At 42.7% G+C, this 21,571-nt stretch overlaps 3 protein-coding genes and 1 long non-coding RNA gene across 7 annotated transcripts; 2 read left to right on the top strand and 2 right to left on the bottom strand.

Moving 5' to 3' along the window:
- Positions 1–1,895: 1,895 nt before the first annotated feature.
- Positions 1,896–18,895, bottom strand: Tg (transglutaminase). 3 transcript variants are annotated; one of them, XM_076518563.1, is made up of 14 exons: positions 15,705–15,855; positions 15,447–15,575; positions 14,205–15,180; positions 14,016–14,099; positions 12,188–13,955; positions 10,464–10,813; positions 10,265–10,397; positions 8,951–9,180; positions 8,559–8,872; positions 7,473–7,745; positions 7,332–7,411; positions 6,644–6,788; positions 6,251–6,557; positions 1,896–5,422 (listed from the first exon to the last, which is right to left on the bottom strand). In XM_076518563.1, exons 5-14 carry the CDS (start codon positions 12,327–12,329, stop codon positions 5,123–5,125), a joined length of 2,274 nt encoding a protein of 757 aa, XP_076374678.1. In that variant the 5' UTR covers positions 12,330–13,955; positions 14,016–14,099; positions 14,205–15,180; positions 15,447–15,575; positions 15,705–15,855; the 3' UTR covers positions 1,896–5,122. The 3 variants fall into 3 exon arrangements, with proteins under 3 accessions (XP_076374678.1, XP_033324173.2, XP_033324174.2); XM_033468282.2 differs by having other exon boundaries at positions 12,188–13,950; XM_033468283.2 differs by lacking the exons at positions 12,188–13,955; positions 14,016–14,099; positions 14,205–15,180; positions 15,447–15,575; positions 15,705–15,855 and adding an exon at positions 18,138–18,895.
- Positions 16,059–19,986, top strand: LOC117219286 (uncharacterized). The gene is made up of 2 exons (XR_004489985.2): positions 16,059–17,310; positions 17,404–19,986. It is a non-coding gene; the product is annotated as an uncharacterized LOC117219286 (long non-coding RNA).
- LOC117219283 (mitochondrial import inner membrane translocase subunit Tim21) lies at positions 19,246–21,063 on the bottom strand. Of its 2 annotated transcripts, none has more exons than XM_033468309.2 (5): positions 20,925–21,063; positions 20,036–20,240; positions 19,727–19,961; positions 19,569–19,668; positions 19,246–19,504 (listed from the first exon to the last, which is right to left on the bottom strand). In XM_033468309.2, exons 1-5 carry the CDS (start codon positions 20,925–20,927, stop codon positions 19,370–19,372), a joined length of 678 nt encoding a protein of 225 aa, XP_033324200.1. In that variant the 5' UTR covers positions 20,928–21,063; the 3' UTR covers positions 19,246–19,369. The 2 variants fall into 2 exon arrangements, with proteins under 2 accessions (XP_033324200.1, XP_076374683.1); XM_076518568.1 differs by lacking the exon at positions 20,925–21,063 and adding an exon at positions 20,325–20,463.
- On the top strand, positions 20,564–21,536 carry e(y)2 (enhancer of yellow 2). The gene is made up of 2 exons (XM_033468313.2): positions 20,564–20,754; positions 20,947–21,536. The coding sequence occupies exons 1-2, from the start codon at positions 20,705–20,707 to the stop codon at positions 21,173–21,175; spliced, it is 279 nt and encodes a 92-aa protein (XP_033324204.1). The 5' UTR covers positions 20,564–20,704; the 3' UTR covers positions 21,176–21,536.
- The last annotated feature ends 35 nt before the right edge of the window (positions 21,537–21,571 follow it).

The following is a 21,571-nucleotide window of genomic DNA, read 5'->3' as shown; positions in this document are numbered from 1 at the left end:
GTTGAGAGTTTTAATTATTTTCGAAATAGTAGTCTTTTAATGTTCTTCATATTTTGTGTTTCATCTTACCATTTTTCTCGTAAATGCATAAACTCGGCAGTCCACAGTGATCACGGTCGCGATTCGGATCGCCAGCAGCGAACAGCCTATTCGCCGACGCTCGTTTGTCACCTACGTTTATCTTCTCTCGCTACGCTCTCTCAGTGTTTTCCCCGTTCCGGGAAGCATCGATCGTCCACGATCCGATGAAACCGACGTCGCAATCATTTTATTACGCTTACGACTCTTCCAGCTCTTTAATCGGGTCTGCTAATTTTGTGAGAAATAACGACTCGAACGTGTTGCTAAATAGAATGTCGGGGGTAGTTTCTGTAGAGAGATACATACACATGTCGCTAATTCAATATCGAGATATGTCTAAATAATGAAGATTAAAGAAGAAAGCAATTTAATGTTGTGATTATGGTGATTTGGTATTTTGGTAATTGAATTATTATTTGGTTATTATTGGTACCAATTATTTGGTAAGTGAATTATGGTGATATGGTATTTTGGTAATTTCATAATATGGTGATCGATGCTTTTGCCTTATACATGTAAAGATCCTATGTCAGTATTGCATTATCCAGATAATACTATTTGGTATGAAATAGCAAAATATCTCCAAAGCACGTTTTCTCTTTTTTTTCTATACTGGGTGTACAGAAAGGTTGTGACCGAACTTACGAGTGGTGAAAAATATTCGTATAAACTTTGGTGTCCAGAAATGCTACGTTGAAAATATGTAAACGTTCAAAATTTATACAAACGTTGGTTTTTTAAAAATACGATAAAATAAAATGTAGTAAAAATGCATTTATCATTATTTCTAATACAGATGGAACATTTGAATAATAATTATCTGCTCAACTTGATTTGTACGTCCGACGATTTGTATATACTCTTCTTATGGACAGTGCAGTAAAATAATAATAATAAAATCTATCAGCTCTTTATTTGTGTTATTACGTCGCGCGAACGTGTCGAAGTATCAAATTATTCTGTTATCGATGAGCCGCACGGGAATTTAACCCTTTACACTCGAGTGGTGACTCCAAGGCACCGCTGAAAAATTGTTTCATCACGTTCCAAAATAATTTTCATATTACCAAAGTTGTTTAGATTCACGAAGCTGTGAAAAGTATTGTATGCGTCACAAGGCTCAATTTGCATAAAGTGCACTAATTGTAAATCACAGAAAATGGAAATACGTGTTAAAATGTTTCCGCGTGCAAAGGTTCAATAATTCAATGTTCATTGAATTATGTTCATTCATGTGATTATCGAAACTCGCGACGCGACGGTAGAAGGCGATATTTTTCATTGTTAAATTTTATTCCAAGAGAGCTGGAATTGAGAGAAGAAGATACGGAGGAAGAAATGAAAAAATATTGCGCAAACGAGATGGAAGATCGATGCGATTTTGATTCTATTAGAAGCGTAAATGTCGGAGAAATGGCAGTGTCAACTGCAAAGTGGTGGATAAATGAGGAAATGAGAATTATTAAATTAGAAATATTTATAGAGCACGATTAAGATCTGTAAGGAATGAAAAATCGAGCAGGAGCTGCTACTAAAGGCAAATACAGAATTGAGTTAACGGTAATTACTAGACCGAGATTTTATATATATTTATGACAAAAATGACTAGGTATGATTAAAGCCAGTAAAAGCATTTAATCCGATTAAAAATTATGATTGTCGATTCTTATTTCGCATATAGAGATCCGCAGTCTGGTAATTATTTGAAACAAGATATCAGAAAATAAAAATAGTTAAAAACTGGATAAAATGTGAAATGGAGGGACAGGTGGAGGAGGAGGAAAGCAGAGTGTCTTAATTAATATAAAATAAAATCGGGAAAAATAATTTAATCGTAGATGCACGCCTCTCTTAGATACATTTATTCGAAAAGTCGAGGATCCACGAATCTTTGGGAACCACAGCGCGCGATATCGAGGGCGGTGCTGTCATCTAGAGACGCGGATGGAAACCGAAATGCTAGTTTAAGGGATGGAACGGGTTTTCTGTCTCTGTTGGTTCTTGTAGAGCACGTTTTCGACATCGAAAAGCACAACTTGTAAACGGACGGAAGCAAGAAACAGTTGTAAACATCGAAATTGTACGCTAAATATTAATTAATAATATTTAAATGGTGAATGATCTGAACTGAAAAGAATATAAATATTTGAAAAATTTAGAAATGACGTTAGATGATTTTTGAACTCGTTACAATTATTAACTTCGCGACGGCGAACATTTCTTGTTACTAGATTGCGGATTTTATGCATTTATACCAAGAATGTATAAATCAAATGCAAAATAAACAATTTGAAAATATTATTGCATCATTATCAACTCTTTACATTTATTAAAAAAAAAGGAAACGTTTATGTAGTTTCTGCATCTAGCAATTAACAAAGACAAGTTTCATTTTGCATTAACATCCGCAATCTACTTACATATTATAGTAGAACCTCTATTTTATGAACGGCTCGAGGTCGGACACTCTGTTATTTGAACTTCGAAGCGAACCTCTATTATCTATACTCGGTTCGACCGGACTCTCGGTTATATGAACGCGTATTTTGTGCGATATATTTTACCGACAGATTTTGCCCTTACGTATATGTGCATTAACTTATACAGAATACGCGACACAAACAAACGGATCGCTATTTACAAACATTTTTATATATTATTATTACTATATTAAAATGTCGAACTGCATCAACTAATGTATACATAATTATATGATTCTGATTAAAAAAGTGAAGGTGACCCTGAAATCTCCGAAAGTATCTCGATAATAACAGAGACAATTTAAGTGGCCCCCTTCGGCTGAGATACCCTGTATATTTCCAAATCAATTTTATCGAGATCGAAATTAATAATTAACCCCTTGCACTCGAAGCTATTTTAAGATCAAAGCTAAACTATCTCTTTCAATATGCGCGGTACTTACACTTTTAACAACTCGTTAAATATAAACTAACTTAACAATGCAAAAATCGCTTTAAAAAGCGATGTAGCAATTTGTACCGGTGCCCCCAGGTCGTCATACGAGTGCAAAGGGTTGACGATTAGAGATGCCAGTCGTAAAATTAGAATTTGAATTTGATGGATCCGACAGAGTTTCGATAGAGAACTTTCGTAACTCCAACTCCGAGGTTTAAGAAGAGAAATCAACGTTTACGTATCTTGTAATTAATGCAGAGAATTTTAGCATCGCATAAAAATTCGTCTCTGCGTAAAAAGGCAGTCTACCAATCGCAGCGGAGCGAATGCCTCGAAGAAAGACAAGGGTAGCGAAGCCGGTTGCTGTGCGAATCGACCGGATCCTGTGCCTCCGAATCTTCTTATTCCTTCATTCCGTGTATTTGTGAATACGAACATTTCATAACGTCTCATTCGATAAATACAAAGCTATGTCCGAATTATATTATTAATCGGAAAAGAAATTACGTCGAAAAACAGGCCAAACGCGGCAACGTCGGTGACCCGAGGGTAACCGGGTCCGCTATCCACCGCGAACAGGGATCTGAAACTCGGGGTTGAAGAAGTTTCGGGAAGCTGGATCGACCTCCCGCCATTGGACAATATTTCACGATATCTTCTCGGATAGTTGCGTGGCATCGCGGGCCTACGGGACCCCCTATGGCCACCGGGCACGGCTCCACGAAAACATATACGTCACTGACGCGCCGTTCGCGGCGATTCTGATGGATCCTGGGATTCGATGGGAACAAAAGAATGTTGGTTTAGCATGGAAGGCGTGTTTGTTATTTTGATGAGGTATAATGGGATGGATCTTGGGTGTTGATGCATAGCGCGTAGCAGGGTGCCGAGTCCAGAATCCCGTGGATCCAAATGGAGATCGGGTACGGGCCCCGTGGGCTCTCTCTCTCTCGTCCGAGACCCCTGTAGACAGGGGCCGCAACACGTCCATCACGTGTCACGGTTATGTATTTAGACATATCTCACTGCTATCTTCTGTATCGTTCTTCCTCTCGCGCTCTCTCTCTTTCTCCGCTCGTTCGCCCACCGTTCCCGTGCCTGTCGTTCGGCTCTGACCTTTCGTTTACCATTTTTCTTCTTCCTTATACGATCCTCGTATTCGTCTTCACTTGCTACCAGCTTATCGTTGCGCTCCCTTCCCCTCGGTTCCCCCGTAATCGAGACGAGAGACCCGCCACAAAAATATTACCTTGTCCGTAAGTGATTCCGAGAGCGGAGAGCGCGCATACCACGGGACTATAGAACCATGGTCGCCATCGCCATCTCGCCATCTCGCCATCGCCGGTATCCGGCCGATACCAAGAGAAACATCGAACCGTTTGCTCTCGTTTTCGTTCGAGCCTCCTCTCGGATCTGCTCCTAGCATCGCGGCCGTTCGTCGTCCGCCATATTTCACCATTAATTTTCCCAGATGGTGATGCATGGCTCGCGTCACGATCGTCGCGACTCGCCGGGTCTCATCATCGCCGTCTCCGTCTTCTCCTCCCGTTCGATCCGCTCCGCGGCCGTCCTTCTCCCATTCGGAATAATCGCGCGTTCGACGCAGAGCGGTCCACGGCTGCCGCTCGTTAATATCGCACCGTGCACACCGTGCTCCGTGCACCGTGCACCGTGTAGCCGGTAGTCCGAGCTATCCGCGCCGCTCAGGTAGTCCACTGCCGATTGAATTTTTTATCGCGGCCGAACGCAGAAGCCTGTTCCGAACCGGTATGCCATTCGTTCCGTCGCCTCCGCCGCTCTCCGTGCGTCCGCTGCACGCGTCGACGTCGACGTCGGCGACGACGCAGTGCCGTCTCGCCGGCACGCTATCCAAGCACGGTGAATTCTCCGCAATTGTCCCTCAGCTTGCGAACGAAAATGGAGAATTTTAGGAACTGTGGATGCGATTAGTCTCGCGGTTTGTTTTTTCATTGTCGTCGACAGTCCGCCAAATTGTTCATTTTCGTTTACAAACCGAGGAACGATCGGAGAGAATTTACCGCGTGCAGAGTAACAGAAATAAATACTACGAGACTCGGCGATCTTTGTGGAAGCACGCTGGTACATTCGGAGAAGCTGGGCCGCGTTACTCGCCGTTCGCGGTCGCCGGCTTCACCATGAAGTTGATGAACCCGTCCACGTCCTCGAGCTCCCTCGAATAGAATTTCGCGGCGATCGTGGCGCGACCTTCGAACTTCGGCACCATGGAGAACGAGCACTCGGCCTCCGCGTCGACTTCCACCGGCTCCGCCAGCTTCAGCTTCAGCTGCTCGACCAGCCCGGGACCTTCGATCAGGAACCTGCACTTCCTCAGCGGTATGGGCAACGGATTCCTGAACTTGGCTCGGGCGTGCAACGTTTCGCCGACCCGCGGCTCGTCTTCGATCTGCCAACATGTCCAGAGTTTCATTTTCAGCTCGCGAGAAGGCGGCCGAGCAACGTTGCTCGGTAGGCTGGAAACTCGTTTGTCGGGTGCAAAATTATTTTAGCGTTGTTACATGGTTTATCGTGCAGCAGGTCATTAAATTCGTTTTTTGGCACCAGCCTACAATGTTGTAAAGTCGAAAATATATACGGGTCGGTCCTAACAACGTTATTATTAGACTGCGGATCATTATGGAAAGTAAAAGTTGTTTCAGTCGATTACAAGAAACATAGATTAGTCGAAAATGTGTGAAAAATCGTTGAAAGTCACATTTCGAACGTCCGCCTGTAAAAAATACGCGTCGAATCCAAAATTGCAGGAAATTGTGCTTAAGGGTTGCGCGCGCGTGTCAACAATAGCGCGAACTTTCATATAAATAATGCCCCATATCCTATCGCTTCTGATCAATTTTTTATAAGCTTTCTAAAATATCAAATTATTAAAAATTGTTAAAAACTTGATATTTTCTCTTCACGAGTCAAACAATTCCTATGAAATGCAAAATGATATGTGGTTGTTGACATGTACAAAAATGTGTTGGACACTTTGCATTTAAAATTCTCTAAGGAATAACAAATATAATTAATTTCAGTTTCGACTCGAAGTTGTTGTTCTTTTTTATAACGTTATGCCGGCTCGTAAAGTAAAAGAATTAATATTTTGGATTTTGAAGCTTCAACAGGTTCTCGCTTCGAAGGAAAGAAGACATTTTGTTTAACATAAAATTTAAGAAATCGACGTTTTGGCCAGAAATAACCGCTTCCCCGGCTATTGTGCGAAAATACGTACCACGATTTTAATGTCGGGCTTCCTCACGCGGAAATCGTCCTGGCCGAAGTACTCGTAATTGGTGTCCTTGACGGTGGCCAGGCAGGCGATATTGAACGCGCACTGGTCCATCAATCGAAGACCGTACTCTTCCCAAGTCACGTTCAGACGTACTTCTTCGAGGGCTCCCGGTCTCACCAGACGATCGACGTTCAGCCTCTTGACCGGGTCGCCGGTCCGACCTATGTACGTCACCGTCTCGACCCTCAGGATCACGGAGACCCGGTACTCGATGTCCTGGCTTCTATTCTTCATCATCAACACGACGCTGGAAGCGCGAAAGCAGGGATTCGTTTTACCGACAAAGTTATATGTATATGTATACACCTCGAGAATGAAAAATGCGAGAAGTACCTGAACGGTTGTCCGATCACGATATCGTCTCGAAGCTCGAAATCGAACATAATGTCGTTAAACTCCTCGTTCAAGTAATACCGGCTGAACGAGGATTGATTCTGACGCAGCGCCCTCAGCATGACAGCCCGCTCTTCCTCCGATCCTGCGGAAAGAATGGTTGCTGTGTTAGGGGTTGCAGACGCGAATCTTATGCACTTGCGATAAAAATAGATAGAAATGGCTACATTCTTTGTCATGATGATACTTATCGAAAACGGTTAGCAAACAATGTCAAAGCCAAACAATATTTCCATTCGACAGTTTTTCACATTATCAGAAACAAGTAAAATATTCAAAGTGATCTTTGTCATTTGATCTTTATTATTTGGTCTTTGTTATTCGATCCTTGTTATTTAGTCTTTGTTATTCGATCCTTGTTGTACGATTACTGTTATTTGATCTTTGTTATGTGATCTTTATTATGTGATCTTTGTTATTTGATCTTTATTATTTAATCTTTGTTACACGATATTCATTATTTAAACCTTATTATTTGATCCTTGTTGTATGATTATCGTTATGCGATCTTTGTTATTTGGTCTTTGTTATTCGATCTTTGTTACTTGATCTTCGTTACTCGATTTTGTTCAGCCAGTATATCCGCAAATGCATTAGACACGATTAAGAGGAATATCCGCAGGCTTACTTTCGGGATACTTGTAGGCATGAGTGATGTCCTCCCTCGCCCACTGTCCGACAGCCTTCGTGCTGATAAATTGCCCGATCCTGGAACGTGGAAACGAGGTAAAGAAAGTTCCGCGTAAATTGTATCAAAATCGAGACCCACCCGTCCACGTCCTTCCGAATCAGCTTCAGGGGCTGCGTCGGCCCGTTGTACCGCCAGAACACTTTGTCCGCGTTTACCTCGGCGAAGAGGAAAGCGTTGTCGTAAGGACGAAGCACCTCGCCCTTTTTCACGGCCGCGACGGAGGCCGGGCCGCAACGGTACGTATCGTCGTCGCTGAGTTCTTGAGGTGTTGCATCTATCACCTGCCAACCGGAGCAATCCGGTGCCAAATCCAATCGCTGCATCCACACCTCGTTCCACACGTGGAAATTCCTACGATGGAAATCGAACGAAAGTTGTAGCAAAATTAATTTGCGAACGACTAAAAATCAGTTAGGGAAGGAGCCGAACGGCGGAGCCCGAGTGTCGGAGATTATTTATTATTATTTATTATATTGTATTATATTATATATTAATAATATAATAATAATAATAATATTATTATTATATTTATTATATTATATATATATAGCAATCCCAGGGACCCCACATTTCCTGGAAATACCATAATAATAATATATATTATTATTTATTATATATACAGGGTGTCCCAAAATTATGGTATTTCCGGGAAATGTGGAATCCCTGAGATCATTTGAAGTAAAGGTTATATTGACTCCTGGAAGGCCCGAAAGCAATTAGATGGTTACTGCGAGAAAGAGAAAGAAGAAGAAAGGAGGAAGGTGAAGATAAGCTTGGGGAATAGACAGGTTGTGGGAGGAAGGGAAGGAGAAAGAGGACGAGCCATGTTGCTAATGAAAATAGAACGTTAGGATACTGGAATCAAACAAAAGACTAAGTTTAAGTACAATCGAACCTCGATCGTTTCTATCGGTGGTTAGACATTGTTTTCATTGTTATTTTTAGAGTATAGGTAATTTAGTATACATAGATCTTAGTTACGTAACGAAGTTGTATGAGCTTTGGAAGTGATCCAAAACCTAAAGGCAGCCATTAAGCGAACAAACAATGAAAATAAAAAATCTAACTGACTCCTGTCCGCTGCACCGAATGCGGACGATTGATGTGTTGCATGAAAAGCCGCGGTTTACCGATCGGTTTAAAGACGCTTCTCTATCTACTCGCCATATCGAGTCGCTGTTGAGCTCCTCCATCACTCTGCCCTCGGTGTCCACGAAGTAGTCGACGGTCAAACTGTTCTGAGTGTCGTGGGCACTGGCATAATTGGTGACCACGCGGCAAGGGAGTCCGAGGGTGCGGCAGACGGTGGCCAGCACCCCGGCGAACACCCAGCACTGTCCGTACTTGACCGGCTTCTTGGTCTCGTAGTACTGTTGCAGAATCTTCTGGGAGCCGAGCCATTTGGTCGGCGGCGTGCCGCCCCCGAAATCGTCGGACCAGTTGCCCATCACCGCCCCGTTGTCGTCCGGGGAGTTCACCTGAAGCGATCAAAACGGAGGGATCGTTCGCAATCGATCGAAGATAATCGGGCCGGGAGCGATTCGACGGATACGCACGGCGGCGGACAAATTGCGGGATATCACCACGGGATCGTTTCGGCCCGAGATCCGAACTTTCCCGACTTTGGTCATCAAATGCAACGCGCAGTCCAATATGTGCTGCTCGAACTGCGAGTACTTCCACACCGTTGGCCGCAGCCGATTGTAACTTCCACGCCATATCAGCCCGTCCTCGGCCAACACGTACTCCTGCCGGCGATCCTCACCTTCCAGGTACACCGCGTCCTCTGGAACGTTGCAAAATCATATTTTTCGTTTGCGTCGATTTATGCAGGCTGTCCCAAAAATTATGGTATTTCCTGGGAATTAGGGGTTGCCGAATTCGTACGAGATAACTTTCTCCTCGGCGGAGGTGCAAACCGTGGCTTTGCTTACGAGTTATTCACCAATAACCAATAGGAGGCGAGATCGGTTGGCGCAAGGCAGACCGATCCGCCTTTTGTTCATTGGCTCGGCAGATTTGCGCCAGTCGTCTCTCATTGGTCAGTGTCTTTTCGTTAATAATTCGTAAACGAAGCCGCGGATTGCATTTTCGGTAAGGAAATACCATAATTTTGGGACGCCTTGTATATAAAATGTCGTTCAATTTTTCGATTCGAGAATTACTTGTTACGGTTGTTTTTCTTTTCTAGATAAAAGTGAAAGCAGCACGACAAATCGAAAAGAAAATGTTCCGAAGAAAAGGAACATGCATTATCTAAAATACTGAATTGTATGCGCTGGAAATGGTCACTGCTAAGATAGTTTCGTTTTCGGTCGCGTCATAAACTGGTCAAATTATCTGCACCCTAAAGGGTTTTTTATTGTACGTACCGCGATTTACTGCATTTCGAATTTAATCTGCGCGTTTATTAAAAATGTATTTTTTGAACAAATATATCACCGTATAAACTATACGCGACTTTAGACGCAAAAAGAAATGATCTTTGCCATAAACTTCTAACTTAATTATACGATGAACATAGTTTAAATGATTATTATTGCGAAGGATGTCAAATGTCGTTTGATTTCTCGTTCTAAATCAAAGGAAAAAATGCTGGACTGCTCTCTCGACGGGGAGGTCCGCAAGGATTAACATGTACCGTTTCGTTAAAAGTCGATAAAATCTAACGAAAAAAAAACATTTTGTGTCTCGAAATCTTAAAGAATATATGTACAAAGCGGCGATGAATTTCATCGAGATTTTATGTTGTTAAAAAATTGCCGAATATCGCCTCCCGTTTCACGGTTTCGCACGAACCTCCCCCACCCTCTTAATTAACTTTCGCTGTTCCTAAAAACCGTTGGCAAGGATCGTCGACGTTTAATTACCTTCGGACCACGGATTGAAGATGAGATAGAACGGATGCCTCATCGAGAAGCTCACAGCTCCGTCCAAGTTCTTGTTCCTGGTGTCGATGTCCATCCTCCATTTCCCTATGATGGCGTTCGCATTTGGAACGATCTACGGGCACGAGACAAAGAACGGTTGAGATCGGCTCGATGATTTCGTCGGCGTAACGAAGCTTGCCTTCAAACGAAGAAAATTGGTTGAGATCGCGTCGATGGTGGCTCGCCAGGGTCCGTCGGAAACGTCGCCCGGATAGAGGACCGGCGTTGGGACCAGCGTTCCGTGGCCGAGCTGCGGCTTCTTGACGCCGTCCACCGTGAACACCAACGAGATACCGTCGATGTTCGGGTCGTAGTCTCTCGATAGGCTGAGGTGCACGTAGAATTCTTGGCCGCGTCTGACGACCAGCCTGGCATCGTCGTCCTGTCGGGCCATCAAATCGTATCTGGATGTCCTGTGGTTCACCCCATTCTCCGCCAGACACGGATCCACGTCCGCGACCGTCAATACGGGAACGTCGAAATCCTCCCCTAAACGCGGCAAACGCATTTAGTATCGTCCAGGCAAACGATGAACGGCCAGCATCGAAACAATACCGTACACTTATTCTCGATAGAAAATGTCCGTGTGTTCACTTTGTAAAACTTTCGAATAACTTTTGTAAAATCGGACCGAACGAATTGAACGTTTTTTTTAGATGTTCGAAGGACATAGATTTGTTATTATTCCCTTAAATTCAGCTAGATGGAGAACCATCGAGGATTCGTTTGATTGGTCTAAAATTAGTTACAAAGATTCCATGTAAATCCTGATTTCGTGGCAGTCATTTGTAATTATCAACTATTAGCATCGAGTCGAATAAAAGGATTAACTTTGATCTCGATAAAACGGGTTTAAAAAACATACAAGTGAATGTTAATCGTAAAGATTTCAATGGATCCAGCCAAGGCAGCTATAATTACTCAAAAATGTCTACCGTCCAAGGGTTGGTATAGCGGTGTGAATTTATTGTTGGAATTATGAAGTTTTTATAAAATTGCGTAGATTGAATTTAAAATTTAGTAGAATCCGTTTGTTTTACAAGTTAGGGGTAATGCGCCAATTTAGTAAAAAATACATGGTATTGATATAGCATGGTATTAATTAGTAGTCGATATGCGAATAAATATTGTGCAAAAATTGCAATTGATTGGAATCATGCAACAATTGAAAAATAATGCGTCGAAACAGTTTTATCTGAGTGTGTAAAGAAATTTACATATCGTGCTTTGTAGATGTTGGTTAAATGAAGCTATTTACGCGTCCAACCTCTCTACTAATCTAATAGAAACAGTTTTGCCACCGAGATTACATAACCGACGCACATATAAATAGATTAGAATCATAGTGGCGTAGATGGCATTTTCGAAAATGTTGACTCGCGTATTAAGATTTAATCTGTATATGCCAAAATGTTTAAAATACAAATGAAGTAAATGATAAACTTGGTACAAGATAACTTGGCTCTAAATTATCTTAACAATAAAGTTGATCGATAAACAATACAGATATTAATATAAGCAATACACAACATATTAATAAACGGTAACAAACCTTGTTTCTCGCAATGAGGAAAATGTAATTTACGTCACTACGATTATAAAACACTGATACACGCATATCGAAAACTTCACCGAAGTCAATTATTATTACTTATTAATTAGAAGAAAAGTTTTCGCGGATCTCGCGGAGCAAGGGTTGCCTCGCATCGACGTGGCAAGGCGGTCGCAGCCAAACGATCTTTCGACAAAAAGTTTCTCTTCCAAAAGGTTCGCCTTTCGACAGATGAACGCGAGTGACAATGCGTGACGGATGAAAAAAATTTGTAGCATGATCGGCGACGGTGGGAAATCGAGAACACTCACAGTAGAACCGGTACGGGAACGGCCTGAAGCGGTGGGCCTCGTTGAAGGGCCGGTAGCGGTCGTAAAATCTATAAAACATTGTTCGAGGATCGGCGACGGCAAGCTCGTCGTCCCATGAAAACGAACGAAAGACTGAGTCCATCGATGACAGTGGCGTTGAAGTCTTTCGATGTCGTCCAGGAGTTCCGCGAAATCACTGACAAATCGCGCTTCCGCGGCGCGGCGTCTCGTCTTGCGAAAACGCGAGGAGGAAGGAAACGCGTCGCCGGGGGTCGGGATTAAGCGAGGTGCGCGTCGGTTGGGTTGCTGCATTCTAGGAGAGCCGTCAAGGCCGTTTCTGCATCTGCGTGCGCGGCCATACATGGTGTCATCGATGACTTTGGTAGCAGTAGGTGTCGCCTACTTTTCATTCTGTCAATTATGCCTGGTAATTTATCTGCCGACGCTTAACGAGTCATTTGCTTCGCGGACACGCCGATTCCTCGTAAGCGCTTACGTTTCGCCAAAGGGCCGGTTTGTTCGATCAGCGACTCGGTGGAAAGTCGCGGAGGCCGAGTACTACGGATGGGATCAAGCTCAAAGGTGTATAATCCGCGTGTCCGAGTCAATTGCAATAAGCAAGTTTCGCTTCATGGGTTCCGATTACTACACGGAAGCAATAATGTCTCGATGATTATACTTGAAATGTATTCATTTGCATACAGTGGAACAAAAGTGTTCGTGCGTCTATTAAAAAAATAACTTTTTTAACACTGGTCTGAGTGACTTGTATCTTTTTTTAGGTGATAGAGGGACTGGTCTACTAGACGATGACTAAAATGCTTTTCTTTTTTTTATTTTGCTATTATCTGAGATGACGAAAGAAAATAAAAACTCTCGTTTTTAAAACCGAGATCTACGAGAGGCATTTTCTAAATTTTCGTTATAGGCTCGGATAAAAAAGTTAAAAAAACGACAGTTTTTCATTTTCCTTTGTCACTCCAAGTAATAGCAAAACTTTAAATTAAAAATTATCATCTAAAAATTATCATCTAAAAGAAAAATTCAAATCGTTTAGTCGAGTTTTGAAAAAGTTATTGCGTTTTAAAAGGTGTACGAACACTTTTGTTAGCCACTGAAGTACAGTAAATTATCTCCAATTGTTGCTCAGCTTGAGAACAAAAATGGACAATTTGGAAAGAGGGAGGATACGATTATTCGAGGCTTGCGACTCGTTTTCATAGTTGCTGACAATCGGTAACTATAAAACGAGCCGCAAGGCTCGAATAATCATTCTCCTCTCTTCAACTTGTCCATTTTTGTTTACAAGCTGAGCGTCAATTAGGAAGAGTTCACTGTGCTGTCAATTATCCTTTACTTTACACTTGTGCACGCTCACGTCCCGAGTACTGCTCTGCTATTTGGTCACTTTACCAATAATGTTTGATTGAAACTCAACACCGATTTCTGCGCCTAATATCCCTTCGTTTGGGCCTCCCCATGTCATCTTACGACTATGATCATGTCCCCTTAATAAACTTAATAGTCCATAACTGTTCTAACTTCGGGCCTGCCAAGCGACAGTTATGGTAGAGTTTACTACATTTCCTTTCGATTCCCTTCTTCCGATTTTCTGTTCTTCTTTCGATTTCTTTTATTTCACTGTATCTATATTTTATTGTATTTTCACTCCTCGATTTTTGTCTCGTATTTTATTTCATTGTATTGTATCTATACTCGCGTCCTTCTTACTCGCTTATTATCATCATTCGCTTTTGTGTCGCCTGTGCTGCAAAAAGTAATCCCGAATAAACAGAACAAATTCAAAAATAAAAGAATAAAAACAAACCAAAGGCACAGCGATCAGTCTCCAATTGTGGGTCTCCAATCTCTTCGTTCTTTTAAACGCCGTTCGCACGAAATTCTGCAATACCTGTGTATTGTAAGCCGAAGGGTTATCTCGCCCGTAAATAAAGAAATCAAACAATTTCAAGGAAAGTATCACGAATTCGAAGAAAAGAATCGCGGTCCAACTTACCGAGGAGAACGTGAAAGGGCGAAGACTGCGGCAACGACTCATCCGATCGTCGAACGGATAAGCGAGAATCGCGCATCTGCTCATCCGGGATTTCCATGTTTGATACGATTCGCATTACGGAGCTCCGAACGCCGGATCTAGTCGAAATCGGTCCTTGAACCGCGACCGTAAGAAAGCAAGACGGGCGAAAAAATGCGAGACAGACGAAAGAACGAAGACTAATCGGAAGAGTCTCAGTCGCTGTGGCCACTCTGCGCCACGATAATCCATTAACGCGATTATAATATCCCGCTGGCTCGATCAGCGGTAAATATTGATTAATCGCGTAATTACGGGTGCGATAGTCGGCCGGCCGGCTAATTATGTAATAAATATCGTGTCAAACGACGACGTAGCGTTACAAAGTACTCCAGCAGCGGTTCGATCGGATCGAACCGGTTCCGTACGAAACCGACGGTGTTTCGGTGAGTCGGCCGGCCGACCGCCTAGAAATTATGACACGAACACGCCTACAAGAACTGTTCCACGGATCCGCTCCAGCTCTAAGTATAAGTGCACGCACAATCGTTCGAGAATCCAGATTATCCGCAACGATCGATGACGTGCGCTGCTACTTTCGTCAGAGCAAACAACTCAGTGTTTAATAATCGTTGACATTCGATGCAGTACAGTCATTCAGTCCATAACTGTTCCAGCTTCGGGTCTGCCGAGCGACAGTTATGGTAGAGTTTACTGCGTTTCCTTTCGATTCCCTTCTTCCGATTTTCTGTTCTCCTTTCGATTTCTTTTATTTTACTGTATCTATATTTTATTGTATTTTCACTCCTCGATTTTTGTCTCGTATTTTATTTCATTGTATTGTGTATCTATACTTGCGTCCTTTTTACTCGCTTATTATCATTATTCTTGTTCCTTCTATATTCTTCTAATCATTTGACAATTATACTCGCGTGATTTTGCTTTTGTGTCGCCTGTGCTGCAAAGAGTAATCCCGCATAAATGGAATAAATTCAAAAATAAGAGAATAAAAACAAACCAAAGGCATGGAAGAATATTCAATGTTTAACAACAAAAGAACTAGTCGAGTCGATGCCTAGGCGTTCAAAAGTAATTATTAATGCAAAAAGTTTCGGAACAAAACATCAAAATTACGTTTGAATTCGTTCTTTTCGTATAATATAATGTAACGACGAGATGAGTATATTTTTACGTTTAGCATTAAATTTTCCTTTAAAGAATTACCTGTTGAAATATCCAAATAAAGCATATATTGTGTTTTCACCTTTGAAAATGTCCGTTTTCGTTTATTTTCCCATCAATCATCATTGTTGCCAACTTAGGTGTACGCTCAATTTTGTGAGTAACTGTAATCTGTTATTAAATCGTGTTCTTTGTAATGTTTATTTAATCCATAAATAAATAATAATAATAAAATATTCATATAGAATTGCGTCAGTTATGATAGAGATCTTTTCGACAGTTACGCAGAGAATACTATACCGCGGACGGAGTGAACCTGAATCCCTTGTACTCTCCGCCATTTCTCTTCAGGCGATCGGAGTGCGACCTGCTTCAAGGGGAGAGAACGAAATCGGAATCGGCGCGACAACGCTGAACGTTGCGGCGCTAAACGATCGATCGTAGTCCTGCGCGACGAGTTTTGCTCGGCGCGCGAACAACGACAGTTGCATAAAATTAGCATTCGAGGTTGTCGATGCGCGCGCGCGCTGTGTTGTTATTAGCGTATCGGGCGGGAAACGCCGATGGCCGGGGGGCCTCGAACAAACACGGAACTCGCAAGATATCCATCTCGTAACAAATCGCAGTGTCTGCGCGTTAATCGCAAGGCAGGTCCTGTCCCCGCGACGTTGTCCGCGAGCATGTTGCGATCGCTGGATCGATATCGGCCGGGAAACCGGTAGCGCGCGGAACTTCGCGCGCCTTTCGGGAAATGCCTGAATAATGCGACTTGTTTACACAACGAGCGATTACGTAACGTTTGCCCAACGGTCAAGGCACCGTTCGCGCGACACGACTTTCATTCATTACGATTCACGGTGTCGCGAGGCTTGCTAAATACAGCGGTATGCGAGACGCTGCAGTATTCGCCTTCCTTCTCGCGAGCAAGAGTCGTCGGCGGTTTCTAAGGACAGAACTCGGAAAGAATTGAGGTTATCGCGGCGAAACTTGCGAGCGATCGACGAGAAATCGACGAGTTCGCGTCCGAGAGCAGAGCATCGTCCGCGACGGCGGCGCCACAGGCGAAGATCCCCCATTTGGCCGCGGACCCGTGTTTATTTTCCTTGGTGAAGTATCGTCGGCCAGAAATTTTCGTGCCGCGTTGTTCGCGCGGTTTTCGTGCCCGTCGGACCAAGATTAAAAAATACATTTCTTCGGCACGACGGCCTCGGGGACACGCTCGCGTCCGGCAATGCGAACGAGAAGAATGCCGCCGCGGAGCCCCGTGTTGACACAGTCAGGATTGCGAGGATGTCGAAACTTTTGTTCGGCGAAACTTTGACGCGCCTTTAACAAATTAGCGAGATGTTACAGTTGGGCGACGCGGCGGTGCGCCGCGGCTGACGTCACCGGCTAGAAAAGCCGGCATTTCGGTGCGCTACGCAAACCCTCCGGGAAAAGATGATCGGAAACACGTTGTCGAGAGGGTATCGGGTATAGAGCCACGGGGCTGCTTAAAATAGGCGTTATCGCAACACGGAACAGGAAGAACGAAAAGGTGACGGCGCCGCGGTGAAAATTTCGAAAAACCTTGCCGCGGTACCGACCGCTACCAGTTACCAAAGCGAATACTATAAACGTGTATTAATAGAAGCCTCTTAATGAAACATTCCATTCCCATGATATCGCTTTTGAAACGCGTCGGTGTGTGTGTGAAATTTTAGCCGCCACGTGTAACGCGAGTAGAGTCTTCAACGAGATCTCCAGCCGCGCCCTGTTTTGCCAAATTGCTGCATTCGCTTCGACGAAAATTCTGAAATCCGACCATCCGTTTGCCGGGGATATCGGCCGGGACACGGCGCCAGAGCGAAAAGCGTAGGCGATGTTTTATCTCGGGTGCGACTCGCTTGACCCTACAATTACATCGGTACGGTTCCCTTTCTTTCGTCGCGTCTCCTCGCGCCGCGTCTGCCCGTGATATCGTTTAACAAAATGGCCAATTAACCTTGTTCGGTTGCAGGTTAATCGGGTTAAAAGACGAACCGGGCGGACAGGTGAAGAATAGGGCATTTCTAGGAGCGCGGGACGAGAGGCCCGCGGAAATTGAAATTCCATCGTGCACCTCGTGTTTGACCTCGTGGTGTCATCGGACAGCATGCTTATCTATCAGTTTCGATAAAAATCGTAGCAATAGAAGTATAAACGATGGCTTTTGACTTCTCGGGTTATCGATAACCGTGGAAAGAAAGATACCGACTGGCGTGTCGCGTTACTTCGAAAAATGGAGGATGCCTTTTAGTATCTCCGGTCAACAGTAATAATAATAATAATCGAATACCAAAAAATTCACGAGTGAGAATTATGCTTATCCTCTCTGCTCTATCTTGTCAGCTGTGCATATATTGCTCAAACATTTCTTCGTTCAGTAACCACCACTTTCGAGACTGCACATGTTGGTATTTATAATGAATGAACCGCGTGCGGCTCTGTCTGAGACAGCGGTCAACGTAAGGAGGATAATACAATGTATCTGTCCATAAATCGTTTCTTTCCATTGCTCTCAAGTTAACGTTTTCGAAGCGAACACGCGCATAGTTTTAACCGTGAGATTACGAATTCGATATAAATATCGAACAAAGATCCCAGCTAAACGGAAGAGAACGTTCGATCGTTTGTATTAGTTCCACGAGCAAATTAACCGAGAATCGTGGTGGAATTAGATGATAATCTGTTGTTATTTAAAATGAAAATTACCTGAAACGGTGGGTGGACGTGGCAAGCACTCCGGTTTGGTGCAGGTCGCACCCGACGAGCCATCTGTTGCATCGGTTTGGGGTTTGAAAACGGCTCTGAATCGCGAGAAAATCGAGCAGCCGCACTTGCCCATTTCGGATCGGTTTGTTCGATTCGATGATAAATCCGCGGTGGCGGTCGTTCTCCACAGGTGTTTTTCCTGACGTCGGTGTTCGGAGTTTCAAGTCCACGCGTACGCGGTCTGCGTCTGGCATTCGCACGTTTTCACGCTCATCTCGACAACCGTCAAAGTTCTCGCTTGCGCAGATACAGCAAGGCGGCGTCGCGCGCCCGGGATTCGAGCACCTATCGATTCGTCGGATGTCGCGTGGATGATCTTGGTCTCGGCTCGGCTTTGAGCCGAGCAAATCCTAGATCCCGCGTCGGTAATCGTTCGATCAAGGGCATCTGGTGTAGCTAGACCAACCGATTCATCGGCGCGCAAAAAGTCGCTGCTTCTGGACGATTTCCTTGATGCCGACGGCAATTTCGAATTGCTTTCGCGGGACCAACGATTTATCCGATCGCTCCTTGTTCGATGACAAATGGAAAAAAGAAGGAGAACTGGTAGCACCGGTAAATGGACTAACCGGTGATGATATCACGAGGCATTCTAAGCGCGACCGCGAACCGATCGAGACCACGCGTTCCGTCGATCTGCTCGCAAGTTGATGAGCGACTGTCGAGATCCCGCGCTCAACCTTCGTTTAATTTTTAGGCGACTGCTAACGACTACGATGCCTGCACTTTTTTACGTGGGCAGGCATATTCTAACGAGGCTCTCCTTCCTCTGTGGTCTCATCGAGGAAAATTATCGGGAAACCATTGGTCGCGCAAACACTTTCTGTGTTGACTCATTTGAACTTCAAACTCGGATAAGACTTTCATCGAAACAAAACCATCCGTGAATTCCGTGAATTTCCGAAGCAGAACTATTCAATGAGTTGCTCGCTTTAAAAAGAAAAATTGTTAGTCATATCCTCGGCGGGGACTAACCGCGGCGTGCATCGGATACGCAATTAGTCGTGACTATTGTAAGATATCGTTAGCCGAAAATAGACACAACACATTCTCTTCCTGAGTATCACGGTTTTATTCGCAAAAGAATATTCATATTAAATGCCGCAAATGATTACTTGCAAACACATCTGTATACAACGTATCAAATCGACTACTCGAGCGAGTGGGAAATATCAATTTATATCAAAGCTCGTATCGTGGTTGGGGATGTTGTATTCGGCTCTATTGTCTTCTATCTTTATAGTAGTTTGCATTATGTCGTCCACTAATACGTACAGGTATCTGTACACGTAATTGCCCTTTTCGTTCTGTAATCAATTTGCACATGTTAGACACAGTTAAAATACGTGGAATCGCACGGGAATTACTCACTTCTTGTACTTCTAATGTCACTGTACCGCGTCTCCTTATACCTTGAAGGTAGAATTGCATTCTCATATGCTGCACCCCGTCTTTTACAAACGTAGCATGACTGTAAAAATTTTAGGTTTGAACGAAGCAAGATTAAAGCAAATACAAAAAGAACCTACCTAACGTGTGTACGACGTCTACGACGATTCTCCTCTCCGTAAGCTTTTATAGGTTCTCCGAGAGCATCTATCACTTTAGGTTCTTTTTTGCAACGTTCCAACGCTTTGTTATAAACGTTATTCGGACTTTTACTGGAGAATAGTTCATTGAAAATCATATAAAACATTAAACCTGTGATCGCTATGCCACCAATTATTACGCTTAAATATCCAATAGATTTTGTGTTCTCTTTAACTGAAATACAAACGACATCAAGAAACACAGACTTCTTAATGACTCGTTTAAAGGGATACCTGTATGAAATTTACCTACTTCCGCAAATCCAACTTGTACCCTATTATCTTGTTCGTTGGCATTGGACTTCACGACTGTTTTCCTTGTGCAGTACGATACGCTTTGTGAAACATTACACATTGGGTTGTAATGAGAAGAAATACGTACGTTCGATAGACTGGAGACAGCTACTAGTCTCCTAAATGGAATATAATTAATCACCCTTACAGAAACCATTTCCTAAAAAATAGTTAAACTTTAACACATTTGTTACTTTAACCAAATAAACTTACACGAATAAATTAATATATAATATAATGATACCCTAGATAGAAATCCTAGTTTATGTTTGAATATAACTGTAGATACATTTTCGATGCTATTAAATTCGCCGTACTACAGATTCTACCAATACAATCGGAAATGTAATTCTTCAAAATTAAACGTCAACTTATAACTGAAGAATATTCGCTTATAGAAAAATGTTAATGAGGTTTCAAAGAAGAACTGTTTCTTGGTTATTTTACGATTTGCAAATGGAGCACGACGAAGTTAGGTTATGGTTCTGAAAAACAAGACAAAACCCAACATAACCTTCTCTGTTATTGCAGCGTGCCGGGTTTGTCGAAGCAGTTGTTCCTCAACAAAATTCGAAGAACTTGAATTTTCTGAACAAGGTCAAGTGAATCAAGTAAAAATTCATAATGAAAACTGCTCCGCACCAAAGGCTAGTGATGGTTGGTGATCGCGATGGGTAAGTACCTTTGTATTTGTTATTTTATCGATTGTCAATTTCAATGTTGCGTTACGATCTCGATAATTTAAATACTAATTCAATAAATCGACGCTTTCGGTGTATTATCTTCTTAATCTTGTAAATGTTTCATAATTGTTACAGCTAGTTGTACAAAAATAGTAACTTACCATATTGCTATTTTTGTTTTAGATTGAAGGAATTATTACGTCGTCGTTTGGTTGAGTGTGGTTGGAGGGATCAAGTAAAATTAATCTGCAAGGAATTAATAAAAGAACATGGCCACGATATTACTTATGATAAGCTACTTTCCGTGGTCACAACCAAAGCAAGGACGCTTGTGCCAGATTCTGTTAAAAAAGAGCTTCTGCAAAAAATAAAGAATCAACTTATTGCGCAAGAAGAAAAATTAAAACTGTGAAGTATTGAAGTATTTGTGAACTTTTATGCTCTAAGAAGAAACTCTACAGCCAACGACTGTGTCCTTATCTCGATGTACCAGTTCCACATATGTTGTACAATGTGTGATATTACTTGTAATCATAATTCATAAACCTAAGATAAAGTTAGAAATGTATTGAATATGTATTATTCAATTCAAAGTAAATGTTATTTAATTGATTGTAAAAACAATGATTGGAATTGCATTTAAATGTAATATGTATACCGACGAATAACTTTGACAAATTCAACATGTTTAATTGTATGGAAGTATGAATGGTGGAATGTAATCATTTGAATAATGAACAATGTAAAAAATATACAAAAATAATACAAACAAATGAGATATAGAAATAGACTAATCACCATGCGAGAT

The sequence above is a fragment of the Megalopta genalis genome, chromosome 2 (assembly GCF_051020955.1).
Source record: "Megalopta genalis isolate 19385.01 chromosome 2, iyMegGena1_principal, whole genome shotgun sequence".
Classification (NCBI taxonomy): Eukaryota; Metazoa; Arthropoda; class Insecta; order Hymenoptera; family Halictidae; genus Megalopta; species Megalopta genalis.
Note: the sequence above shows the minus strand (reverse complement) of the source record. Positions and strands in the feature narration are given on the sequence as shown.